The sequence below is a fragment of the Acipenser ruthenus genome, chromosome 18 (assembly GCF_902713425.1).
Source record: "Acipenser ruthenus chromosome 18, fAciRut3.2 maternal haplotype, whole genome shotgun sequence".
Taxonomy (NCBI): Eukaryota; Metazoa; Chordata; class Actinopteri; order Acipenseriformes; family Acipenseridae; genus Acipenser; species Acipenser ruthenus.
In genome coordinates, this window is record NC_081206.1 from 1,355,488 (window position 1) to 1,369,099 (window position 13,612).

General features: G+C 40.6%; 2 protein-coding genes across 2 annotated transcripts; one reads left to right on the forward strand and one right to left on the reverse strand.

Annotated features, from left to right (window-relative positions):
* The first annotated feature begins 742 nt into the window (after nucleotides 1–742).
* On the forward strand, nucleotides 743–2,312 carry LOC117422411 (iroquois-class homeodomain protein IRX-1-like). The gene is made up of 2 exons (XM_034037410.3): nucleotides 743–996; nucleotides 1,243–2,312. Exons 1-2 carry the CDS (start codon nucleotides 784–786, stop codon nucleotides 2,056–2,058), a joined length of 1,029 nt encoding a protein of 342 aa, XP_033893301.3. The 5' UTR covers nucleotides 743–783; the 3' UTR covers nucleotides 2,059–2,312.
* A 1,210-nt stretch (nucleotides 2,313–3,522) lies between these two features.
* On the reverse strand, nucleotides 3,523–5,789 carry LOC117422404 (iroquois-class homeodomain protein IRX-1-like). The gene is made up of 2 exons (XM_034037397.3): nucleotides 4,846–5,789; nucleotides 3,523–4,599 (listed from the first exon to the last, which is right to left on the reverse strand). Exons 1-2 carry the CDS (start codon nucleotides 5,116–5,118, stop codon nucleotides 3,778–3,780), a joined length of 1,095 nt encoding a protein of 364 aa, XP_033893288.3. The 5' UTR covers nucleotides 5,119–5,789; the 3' UTR covers nucleotides 3,523–3,777.
* Nucleotides 5,790–13,612: the final 7,823 nt, after the last annotated feature.

Genomic DNA, 13,612 nt, shown 5'->3' on the forward strand with positions numbered 1-13,612 from the left:
GACTACATGCTCAGAATGCAGATATGTAAAGGGAAGCGTCACTGCTGTGGACTATACAATAGTATACAAGTTGGACTTTTATGAAACCCTTAGTCATGTTCGATTTGAAACCCTGTAACATTGCATTCTGCATTAGCGGTGTCTCTCGCTGTAGCACTGATAGGAGCATTGCATTCTGCATTAGCGGTGTCTCTCGCTGTAGCACTGATAGGAGCATTGCATTCTGCATTAGCGGTGTCTCTCGCTGTAGCACTGATAGGAGCATTGCATTCTGCATTAGCGGTGTCTCTCGCTGTAGCACTGATAGGAGCATTGCATTCTGCATTAGCGGTGTCTCTCGCTGTAGCACTGATAGGCCTATTATAGATTTGTAATTACTACAAGGAATAATAATAATAATAATAATAATAATAATAATAATAATAATAATAATAATAATAATAATAATGTATTTATTTATTTGGCAGACGCCTTTATCCATAATATTTATTTAACTTATACATTTGCATATCAGATTAATACTATGTTAATTAAAAAATGGGTTGATTTGCAAAACTTTTAGCAATGTCTTGCCAATCACATTGTAAATGAATTTGCCTTAAGAAGTACAACTTACAAAAGTACAGTGTCTCTTTGAAGGTCTATCACTTTACAGGTAGCGCCTTTGGTCATGACGTGTCAATCTCAGTGGATAAACGCGCCTCTTCTGTCACAGCTCGCTATATGAAGGACGGCCCCGGCTCAGGCAGCGTCACTGGAATTTCGAGTCTCGAGTGTTCCAAGATGCCTGCGTCACAGATGGGATTTGGAGATTTCTTTATTGGGAAAAACATCAACATGCCGCATGGATATCAGACTATGGTTTTGGAGTGCCCACCTGGGGTCCCCCCTGTTCCTGGTCACCCTGCAGTAGCTGGAGCACCCCTGTCCTATCCTGGGATGCAGGGCTACAGTTTCATCCCCTATCTGCATCTGGGACACAACATGAGACAAATGGTACGTATGGTTTAATGCTTATAGTCTTTATCTGTATCCATATGCTTTAAAGTGTTTTGTGATATTTTATATTAGAGATGGAGGCTAGGTTTGTGTCATGCAGTTTTAAATTAAATTCTGGAGTTTAGTCGTTGCCCAATTACGCACTACCAACATTCCATATTTGCTTAATCAACTCCCTTTATCCATCCTCTTTCTGGAGTTATAATTGTTAAATAGTTAATTCAATATAAATGTTCCTTGCAGAGTCCCTATCAGCTGAAGTCAGCGTCTCCCTACCACCAGGCTCTCCTCGGCCAAGGTGCACCCTTCTACTCGCCCTACCGAGCCGTGGCAGCTGACGACCCGGGTAGGGCAGGCAAAGGGGCCGCCCGAGAGAGCACCGGAGCGCTCAAGGCCTGGCTCAGCGAGCACCTGAAGAACCCCTACCCGACCAAGGGCGAGAAGGTCATGCTGGCCATTGTCACCAAGATGAGCCTCACCCAGGTCTCCACCTGGTTCGCCAACGCCAGGAGGAGACTGAAGAAGGAAAACAAAGTGAGCTGGATGTGCAAGAACAAATCCGACGAGGAGAGCGAGAGCGAGGAAGAGGCTGGAGAGAAAAGCGAGCGTGCGGAGGAGGAGGAGGAGGAGGAGGAAGACATTGATTTACAGACTGTGGATGACAATGAGAAAGAAGGATCTGCGTCTGACGGTTCCGACCAGGAGTCCACCAGGACTCCAGACAGGCTCAGTCCAGTGACTCCAGGGGACGCGCTAAAGGAATCGGAAAGAAAGACTGAAAATAAGGGGGTCACACGCTTGGGTGATTATACTAAACCCCAACTAGGAGCTAAAGAGAACACACAGCCTCAGAAACCCCAAATATGGTCCTTGGTCGAGACAGCAACCTCGGGCACGGGGCACAGTGCAGTGCAGAAAAGACCCGTTCATCATATCAAGAGCCAGGACACTGGCGGCTTGTGGGCGGATTTGGCTGTCAGGAACGGACAGTATTTTCCTGTGTATTTGCCAGCACGTTACACCCAGAGACACGGTTTGTCTTGTGGTATACGAAAGTAAACTGCAACCATTCAAGGAAATGCGTTTTCTTGTAAAGTGCACTTCATTTTGGTATTTATAAAGCTTCTCCTAGGGTAATGTTATTTCATTGTAATTAGCAAGTATTTAAACCTCACAATGTGAATGCTTTGTTATATAAAAATGAAGTAAAGTTATCCTATTTCCATTCTGGCAGATACTTTTGCACATCCTGTAAATATCCACTGGGTTACAAATGTTAAAATTGTTTATTGTGTGCAATAAAATCCTATAAATGTAAACAAATTTAAATAAATGGCTGTGTCGTGTTGTATAACCTATACCATGAATTACAGAATTGTGGAGAAGCAGCGGGTTTTAAAAACTCTACAGTGTGGTGACACAGCGGTTTTGTCCAGGGATGCTCCTGCGGTTTTGTTAATGATACCCGATTATATGCAGAGTAATGCATTAGTTATAGTAGCTATAGCTATTCTGTTTTTAATAAACACACACACGCACACACACACGCAAAATACAAATCACTATCGGAAATGTATGGTAGGCTACTTACTGATATGATTATTATCGTACAGTTCAGCATACATCGTACGATATAAATCTGAGACACACAGGCTACACTAGAGAACATTTCTATTTATTTGTATTGCTACCGAATAGTTTCAACATCGATGTCATATTTCTAAAATGTCTTGAATCTCAATTCAGTTCATTACTGCATGTACCATTGTGAAGATCATTAGCGTGTAAGACTTGATTATTATTATTATTATTATTATTATTATTATTATTATTATGCAGAGTTTTTTGAATATGTCTTTTGATTTTGCAATATTTGCTGGTAAAATAAACTCGCTGCTGGCTGTGGTACTCTGTGCATGCGTAATGTAATATTTTAGAGCGATAGTCAGGTACGGCTTAGTCATTACTAAGGACTCATTAGTAATATGACGTGTAAATAACTTCTAAAACTCTTAACTTAAAGAAGACAAAGACAAGACGACAGTATGTGGGCTCTTTACTGTTCAATATTTTTATTTTAATGACAACAGTCGTAAAATACTAAAACATTCTCCGCGGCGTTTCCTGAAGACTGCTTATCGGAATATGCCGGCGTTTTGTATTGGTTTTTAAATCTGAATTACTTGTTATAAAGTTAAAAACATGTTCGCATTGTTTTTGCACATATCTGCAATGCACAGGAACGCTGTTTATTCAAACATTGTTATCAGTCACACAAGTAATTGCATACATAACTTCTAATGCTAACTTTTGATAAATTGTGCAGTTAGTAATAATTAACTAAACGGCATTTTATTATAGCACACTATTGTAAAAATGAAAAAAAAGATTATTTAGCTGTATTTATCTTAATTTGACCACTTTAATTCTTAATAAAACTAAACGAAAATTGTATATTGTATATTTTAAAAGTAAAAAAATAAAAAGTAACAGTTTGTGAATTGGTTCAGAATGCTGCACTACCGGCTGCTAACTGATACAGACAAAATCCACAAAACATTTTCTGTTTAGATTTCAAAGCATTTATTGCATAAATATTATACAATTAAGGTATTAAAAAAAAGATTTATTATTTACATCATGTACAAAAATACATAGTATATTTAAAAAAAGAAATGAGAAGCGAATGCAATGGCTTTTACAATGAGAATAGTCACTTTGAAACTGTAAATGAAGTGCACTTAGAGACGGATGCGGTCGTGTCCGACAGCTTCCATACTAACAGTTCATACCGCCGGGAAGGGTTTGTCTCTGGGTGTAATGTGCTGGCAAATACACAGGAAAATACTGTCCGTTCCTGACAGCCAAATCCGCCCACAAGCCGCCAGTGTCCTGGCTCTTGATATGATGAACGGGTCTTTTCTGCACTGCACTGTGCCCCGTGCCCGAGGTTGCTGTCTCGACCAAGGACCATATTTGGGGTTTCTGAGGCTGTGTGTTCTCTTTAGCTCCTAGTTGGGGTTTAGTATAATCACCCAAGCGTGTGACCCCCTTATTTTCAGTCTTTCTTTCCGATTCCTTTAGCGCGTCCCCTGGAGTCGCTGGACTGAGCCTGTCTGGAGTCCTGGTGGACTCCTGGTCGGAACCGTCAGACCCAGATCGTTCTTTCTCATTGTCATCCACAGTCTGTAAATCAATGTCTTCCTCCTCCTCCTCCTCCTCCTCCTCCGCACGCTCGCTTTTCTCTCCAGCCTCCTCTTCCTCGCTCTCGCTCTCCTCGTCGGATTTGTTCTTGCACACCCAGCTCACTTTGTTTTCCTTCTTCAGTCTCCTCCTGGCGTTGGCGAACCAGGTGGAGACCTGGGTGAGGCTCATCTTGGTGACAATGGCCAGCATGACCTTCTCGCCCTTGGTCGGGTAGGGGTTCTTCAGGTGCTCGCTGAGCCAGGCCTTGAGCGCTCCGGTGCTCTCTCGGGCGGCCGCTTTGCCTGCCCTACCCGGGTCGTCAGCTGCCACGGCTCGGTAGGGCGAGTAGAAGGGTGCACCTTGGCCGAGGAGAGCCTGGTGGTAGGGAGACGCTGACTTCAGCTGATAGGGACTCTGCAAGGAACATTTATATTGAATTAACTATTTAACAATTATAACTCCAGAAAGAGGATGGATAAAGGGAGTTGATTAAGCAAATATGGAATGTTGGTAGTGCGTAATTGGGCAACGATTAAACTCCAGAATTTAATTTAAAACTGCATGACACAAACCTAGCCTCCATCTCTAATATAAAATATCACAAAACACTTTAAAGTATATGGATACAGATAAAGACTATAAGCATTAAACCATACGTACCATTTGTCTCATGTTGTGTCCCAGATGCAGATAGGGGATGAAACTGTAGCCCTGCATCCCAGGATAGGACAGGGGTGCTCCAGCTACTGCAGGGTGACCAGGAACAGGGGGGACCCCAGGTGGGCACTCCAAAACCATAGTCTGATATCCATGCGGCATGTTGATGTTTTTCCCAATAAAGAAATCTCCAAATCCCATCTGTGACGCAGGCATCTTGGAACACTCGAGACTCGAAATTCCAGTGACGCTGCCTGAGCCGGGGCCGCCCTTCATATAGCGAGCTGTGGCGGGGGGCGTGCTTATCCACAGAGATTGACAGCTCGTTACTAAAGGCGCTGTAGCTCGTTAATCCATTCAAAGAGACACATAGGTCTACTTTTGTTTTAATCGAATCCATTACAGTACAATAAGATTTCATCTTTATATAAATTAATACGCCGGAATTTACAGGAGTTGTATCAAAGGGTTAAAAAAAACACTATTTGCATCTACAATAGACCTTGTTTTATGTGGCATTTGAAAAGTGTTTTGTCCTTTTTTTTGTTCACTAAAAAGTGAGTATTTGGCGTGTGTGAAGTCCATTCAAAGCAAGAGTTAAAATCCTGTGTGCTGGAGTGTCATTAAAGGCTAAATCAGATTCAAAGAAATTGTGTAAATTACTGTGCGTGGCTTTACAATACATACCTGCCCACTGTTAAGAGTTTCGATGGGACGTGTGTGTGTGTGTGTGTGTGTGTGTGTGTGTGTGTGTGTGTTTCATAGGTTTTACTAATTGTAGCCGTTGCTTGTTAAGCCATCTGAAATGTTTTATCATAAATCTGGCTCCAGTCCATATATGTGAAAGGCTAATGCGCATTTTTACCACAGAACACTCATACCCAATCGTTTTTTCTTCCCCGAATGGTTGTTTATTGTGTATAATATTAGGCTCCATACTTTTCATAGGCATTCTGATGATCTGCCATAACATATCACATTTTATACTGTAAAACCAAATATTGCTAATAAGCCCAAACATAAGTCATGTCTTTATTTGTAATTGTTTGGAAAAATGTTTCGGTCTTCCCAAAATGAATATTATAACATGCAAAGTATATAAATACTAAAACGCATTTAAAATTCATATTGTATCACACTCCTATCAAATTTCTGCGCCAAAATGAATTTTCACGAATTTTCAAGAGGTTATAGTAAACTGACAAACTGATTGGGTTTGCTTTTCACAAAGAAGGTCTGAAGCCGAAAACAGAGCTATGAAATGAGAGAGGACTGTTCTCGGTGGAGGAATGACTGGACCCCGGTATCACAGATGCGTTTATCAAGCTGGACAATTCCATCGAGGTGATCTGATCAATTCAGATACATGAAGAACGCCAGTCAAGGTAATCAGGAACAGTACAAACCATTTCAAATGAAGGGGTTATTTACAGACGCGGGTGCTAATCAAATTCAATTCATTATAATCCCCACTGATCCGTTTGTTCGTTGTTAAGATACTCTGTATTAATATCATGAGCGATTGTAATTGATGAGGTATTAGCCGAAACCTGTTCTGATCTGGGACTAAAGGTTTGAAGTTAAGGGTGAATGTTTGTAATAATACAGGAACACGCTGGGTCGCGCTATTAAATATAATACAGGAACACGCTGGGTCGCGCTATTAAATATAATACAGGAACACGCTGGATTGCGCTATTAAATATAATACAGGAACACGCTGGGTCGCGCTATTAAATATAATACAGGAACACGCTGGGTCGCGCTATTAAATATAATACAGGAACACGCTGGGTCGCGCTATTAAATATAATACAGGAACACGCTGGGTCGCGCTATTAAATATAATACAGGAACACGCTGGGTCGCGCTATTAAATATAATACAGGAACACGCTGGGTCGCGCTATTAAATATAATACAGGAACACGCTGGGCTGCACTGTTAAAACTGAACTTGGTGGTTTCAACACTTCTCTAAACAATGTGATGGATTGCACTTGTTTGAAACGAATCCTTCTTGAGCACACATTTCTTTTTGTAGACGTGCATTTAGCCTGACTGGCATGCTTCTTTTGTTGTGTTTTAATGAGTTGAGTTGTGTTATAACCCAATAGTATAAACTACGATGCTGTTCATTTCACCTGGTAGGGTTAAATATAACGTACTCTCCCAGTAAACCCGTGAACCGACCGGCTTCAGAGCAGCAATGCTGGCTGAGCGTTTTAAAGACCTGTCGCTTAAGCGTCCGCCTTCAGGTCAAGATTGTAATCATTTAATTACGAGCATGACTGTGACTTCAATTAACATTTTCAATTAACCAAACCGCAACCAAGCCCGCCCTGTAATCTCACTTTAAACGCTTGTATTGTGTTTCGTTTGAGTCTGTCACAGATCTCTCAATGCCTTGTGTATAATCATCAGAGAGACAGGAAAGTATTCCTGGGATCATCCACCACGAACACCGACTAGCGATTGTCTTTTTAAGTACATTCCAAGCAAAAAAACAACTTTGTTTAACGCCTTCGTTTCAAAGGTCTTTCTGCACAATACCGGTTTGCAAAAGTATATTTCGAGAAACGCGTCGTGCTATTTTCATCGAGATTAGAATTTCGCCATTAATAAATGTATACATTTTTTCTTGGTGTAAAAAAAAAAAAAAAATCTGGCTATTTTAACCGTTCTTAATATATATATATATATATATATATATATATATATATATATATATATATATATATTAGATTTATAACTCAATATATAAAGTTTGATAACTATAAAGTTTGATAACTCTATATATAAAATTTGGTAACTCTTTATATAAAGTTTGATAACTCTATATATAAAATTTGGTAACTCTTTATATAAAGTTTGATAACTCTATATATAAAATTTGGTAACTCTTTATATAAAGTTTGAGAATTCTATATATATAAAGTTGTTAATATTGATAACTCTCTATATACAGTTTGATAACTCTCTATATAGTTTGATAACTCTCTCTCTATATAAAGTTGTTTATATTGATAAGTCAATCTATAAAGTTTCCTGCAGCATTGGTTTGTTTAATTTTTAGACATGTCTCACAAAATACATGTTTGCTAAATATTGAAACGCTGTAATGCCAGCAGCTTGCTTGTATTGTTTATTTTAAGGATACGTTAATTTTAAAAAGTCGATGAATAACAAGTATTTGCCACTCACAAAAGAAAAAAAACATACATTTAGCATTAGCCGATAAAAAAAAATAACAGATGGACGGGGTGTATATGCTATTATTTACTATATTATTATACAAATACTGAATACCAAGCTAATATAGACAACACTGAATAACTCTCCCAATGTTTTATATAAACTTCACATAATGTAAGTTTGGGCAGGCTAATGGCGCGAGGCTGGATAAGGGAACCAGTCATCTTGTTCTCAGAAAACGCGACTTCATGTGTTTGTTATCAGTTCATTAAAGAGCTTACACCTTTTAATAAAGAATATGTGATCAATCACTTCGATTAGGTATTCACACAATTGAATTACCAGCGGCTTACTGTTAATGACTCATATAAATAAATACATTAATAATAATAATAATAATAATAATAATAATAATAATAATAATAATAATAATAATAATAATTGTACGGTTGAATTCCAGCGCACAGTATAATTTTCGGTGGAAAATATACAAATTAAGGACCCTGTATTTGCTTGTGATCATTTTATACTTTTGTTCACAATGTTAAAAAAAAGAAAAAAATACTGAACTGTAATACTGAGCAATTATATTAGGAGAACGCGTTTCTTTTCAGAATCTCATCAGGTTAACTGCTGCAATGTTGCATTTAAAAAGCTATGCTGTTGATTAGGGGTTTGAAGGTGTTAGAATGCGTTCCGTCTTATCCTGATAAGGCCATGTCTCTGCAGGCCCTGCTACAGCTATTGGTGAAACGGGCTTAGGCCAATGTGAATGATAATGTGTCAGTCGTTAATGACTTGATAATGGGCGCATTTGCGGTTTGCAAACCAATCCCATTATAAAATGTAACCCCCCCCCCCCCCCCCCCCCCCCCCCCCAGTATTTAAAAGTCACGAGTTCATGAATAGGAATACCGCGTGCTCTGTTTACACGCTGTAGCAGATGCGCGTCAACAGATTTGATCTTGTAGGTAAAACAAAGTTCACAATAGGTACCGATAACTTTATCAGCAAATTCATTCTTTAAACAGGATTAACCACACAGAGGCGGGGGTCTTCATTGCAAGGGTGTCCGAAGATCATTGAAAAATAACTTAAAGACACGCAACACAATAACGCGATTCTTTCTGATTTTTCCATGACATATTTGAGCTCAGAACAGGAGCTCTTTGAAGCTGCTCTATTGGAAATAATGTCATAATCCAGCTGCCTGCATTCAAATAATATTGAATAATAAACGGATTGTAGCACATTCATGAAGAGAATCAGTGGCAATGCTCTTCCAAATGATCTTATTATTATTATTATTATTATTTATCCTCTGTTTGTATCCTGGGACACTATCACCCTTCATGTAAATGTGCTTTATTTTGCCCTTATCTGCCCCCTATTTTACTGCATTTAATCCTGTACTTCAGAATACTGTAATCTGCCAAGTTTTTAACCTGTAGTACTGTGTATTTAATCACATCCTGATGTAACTATCACTATTTAATCATATCCTGATGTAACTATCACTATTATCTGCTGTATTATTGAATTGTGGTTTGTCAAACTTGTACTTTGCTTGAACAAAAGTTATTGTATTTCTTGCTCTTACTTGTATTGTAACGCTTGAAATGTTTTTGCTTACGATTGTAAGTCGCCCTGGATAAGGGCGTCTGCTAAGAAATAAATAATAATAATAATAATAATATTTCTTAGCAGACGCCCTTATCCAGGGCGACTTACAATTGTTACAAGATATCACATTATTTCACATTATACAGATATCACATTATTTTATATACAATTACCCATTTATATAGTTGGGTTTTTACTGGAGCAATCTAGGTAAAGTACCTTGCTCAAGGGTACAGCAGCAGTGTCCCCCACTGGGGATTGAACCCACAACCCTCCGGTCAAGAGTCCAGAGCCCTAACCACTACTCCACACTGCTGCCCTGATCTTAACACACACATTATAATACGTCCTGGCTTTAATCATGCTGTCTTACTTAGCAATCAGCAGACAGTGTTGCCAGTCGGTCTGTTGTCACGGTGCACAGGGGAACGCAGAGGGCCAGCCCCAGTGCTCCCAGTTTACTAACTAGGCAGGGCCGATTTGCTCAACTTGCGCGAAGGAGCTGACCCGAGGGGCTGGAGAGGTGTGCAGAGGGGAAGCGGGCGGTTGCAGAATGTTAATGATGAAACAAACAAGCCGAGATACCATCTGTACTGTGTTTAGATGGTTCGCTTTTGAGTCTTCCCTCGCCTTTAGCAAAACAGGGAACAATACAGGTGTGCGTCACCTGTCGCCCGCGGCATGTCGGAGCAGCGCGTTTGCGCTCACCATCACGCTGCTGGCTGCGGAGATACCTTGGTCTGGAATCACATGTTGTCTCAGCAGTTTACTCACACCAGCTGCACAGAGGTTTTGAAAACACTAGAAGCAGCACACACTGGTTGATTAAACCCGAAATATCTACCTACATTTGAGCCGTTTGCCACGTGTCCTGCTTACGTGTCAGTGATACGCAGACTGCCTGTCTGTATGCGCTATTTCTGGGGTACCTGGGGGAGTCAATTCATGCAGTGAGGGATTGAGCTGAGAACGATGACACGATAAAATGACACGAGGCCAATTCAATTGATTTGAAGTGGCGTCAAATCTAACATCACAACCACCTGAATAATTAAAAGAGGGTATGCAAACAACGCACATGTTCTAGAGCTGTCTGTATTAACACCACACCACACCATCAGTTTAGTGGTCTTGTTATCTCATGTTAGTTAGATGTAATAAACCTGCAGCTCTATCTGTGCCTTATCCTCAGAAGGATAGGCGGGGTAAGTTCCTGATTGCTGAGTTATCCTTTTAGGCAATTGCGAATGGTCTTAAGGAATCCACTGCTACTCCTCAATCACTAAGAAACGTGCTTGTCTGTGTACGGGTCGCTAGTAAACTGCTATGCCACACAATGAGGGTAGGAAACACACTGCTACTGATTATATAGATTATATATATATAATGTATGTAAAAGTCTGCCCTTATTTTGTGAGTGCATTTCTGCTGTGTATTTTCTTATACCCTGTGATTAATGTGACTCCAGGATTTCATTGATGCGAAGCCTCTGAAGGTGTTACTAAGGCTGGCCTCATCAATGTGGTTTCAAGAACAGCTTACAAACACAAATCCAATGTGGTGAATTGGAAAGATGCATTTGATTATGCAACACCTCCCCCCTGCTCTCAGCAGGGTGTGAAGATCCACAAGTTACAAACTCTAATCAAATGATGCAGGAAAACAGGATCTCACATGCCATCATGCAACCCCCATCCATCCATCCATCCACCCCTGTCATTGCCTTTATCAGCCTCACTCTATCACTCTGGAATCTCTTACAGATTAAAGCATGTCTTTGTTAATGGCTTCATAATTGTAACCTTTTAAAACAGCCCTGACAGGCAGTCCACTGCTGGGTGAGTGACAGGCCTCGTTCGTTACCTACCGACAAGCTGCCTGACAGCTGGAGCTAGCGAATGTGTCCCCCCCCCCCCCCCCCCCTTCCAAATGATGGGATGCGCTCCTTTGGGCTGGAGCCCCTCGTTAGGTGAGACAAAGCAGCCAGCGCCACTCCCATGTGAATGGGGCTGATTGATGGGGTTTGTACCGGGTGGCCTCTTTGAGTATGCAATTCATATTGGCAAAGCGCGTCCCCATGCATCTCCATGCCTAGTGATGTAGGCAGTTCCAGGGGGCTGGAAAATGGGCCGGTTGGAACTTTAAAAAAGCAAATTCTTTTCCCACTGCTTGCTGTTACTGTGTTCTCTGCTTTGTATTCTATTGTGTCCACTGTAACCAGGGCTGATGTCTCATCTGTAGCTGCCTGATTAGCTTGATTGCATAGAGATGCACTGAGGGAAAGGGCTTGGATAGGGTTACTTCATTATAAAAGGGTCTTTTTATGAGCATGATGGACTGCAAAGCGGTAACTGGAATTGAAGCCTCTAAGCCAGTGCTTCTCAACCCTGGTGCTGGGGACCCACTGGGTCTGCTGGTTTTCATTCCAACTGAACTCTCGATTACTGAACGAGACCCTTCACTGAACTGATCGTTTGCTTAATTAGACCTTTTAAATTGTTTTCAGTTTTTAAACACTTGCATGTTTCAAGTTAGCTATAACATTTTACAAGTAACTTGAACTCTGAAAAATAGTTCACTGTGGTCTTAGTTGCCAAGTTCTGAAATAAGTTTCAAACTCAATATCTGATTAATCAATCCCTGAGATTAAGCAATCGTAGAATTTGGTGTGATACACCATCCTTGTACATGCTGTTAGAGATCTAACGGTTCAACACTATCTTAATAAACTCTGCAAATCTCCAGCACTATCTTGTAATGTCCTGTAATAATCTTTCCACTCTATGATACTGCCCCTAATACAGATCACAATCCTTGTGTGGCAGGATGAACGCTTTCTGTAAAGAAAAGGTTTGTAAACTGTCATTTCAACTTAAAACACCCAAACTATGACTAGAGGTGGAATTTATTTCCAAAATTAAAATACAAAACAAATCAAAAGAGAAGTTTCTGCTCAACCAGCAATAATGTTCAAAAAAGGAAATCTTGGTCACAATCTGTACTGTTGCCATAGCTAATAATAATAATAAAAAACCACTGCCTCTAAAAGACAAGAGACGGATTTAAAGCCTCGACTGTCCCTCCCAGGGCTGGAAAGAAGAAAGACTATTGTGGGCTTATCCTGTCTATCAATCTAGAAAGGCTTTTTTAATTGTGTAAAAATGTTAAAAAGAAATCCTAAACATTTGTATTTCAATGAAATGCTTATTTGAAAATGTGCTGCGTGATAAGAGCTAGCATTTCAATGCTGTTGCTATCATGTTCCTCTGTTCAACACAGATGCATACTTTGCTTTTCAGTCTGTTTCCTGCTGCTGTAAATGAAATAACTTGCTGTACACTACCTGCAACACACTGTGAACTGTGACTTGTTCATGGCTGGGGTACTTCTCTGAGAAACAGAAACACAGAACCTGTGTTACAGTTTGCAAGGGGCCCTGCTCTGCTTTTCCTGGGAAACAAAGCAAAGCAGCTTCTAAAACAAGTTGGTGCAACCGTTTGTTCTTGTAAACAGAGCTCCGCGGTGAATACTTAATGCACTTGTAGAAATCTGCAACATGACATCTACATTTCAGATCATTGGGAAGACAAAAGGTAGAAGGAAGCCAGGGGCTGCCCTTACACAATGCAACACAGGAGTTGCGGAGCGGTGGGAGGTGCGGGCTTAATGGAAATGAGCAGCCACAGCAACAATGCAGACACTAATCTCTTCAAAAGGGAGAGAAGCTGTTACACAGCGGTTTGTGCTTTTCAAGCCCCCTTTTCATAGTGTGCTGCCATAGGCTCGCGCTCTCTACAGCAGGACCAGCCTGACCCGGTATCCTGCACCCCGCGCAACAGAAGGGAAAAGGGGGGCTGCAGGCCTCAAAGGCTGGGATTACAGTTAATGTGCCTCCCTGGGTTTATAATCTCTTCACAGGGGGCTTTGTTTGAGAGCTGGAGGGTGGTGAGATAA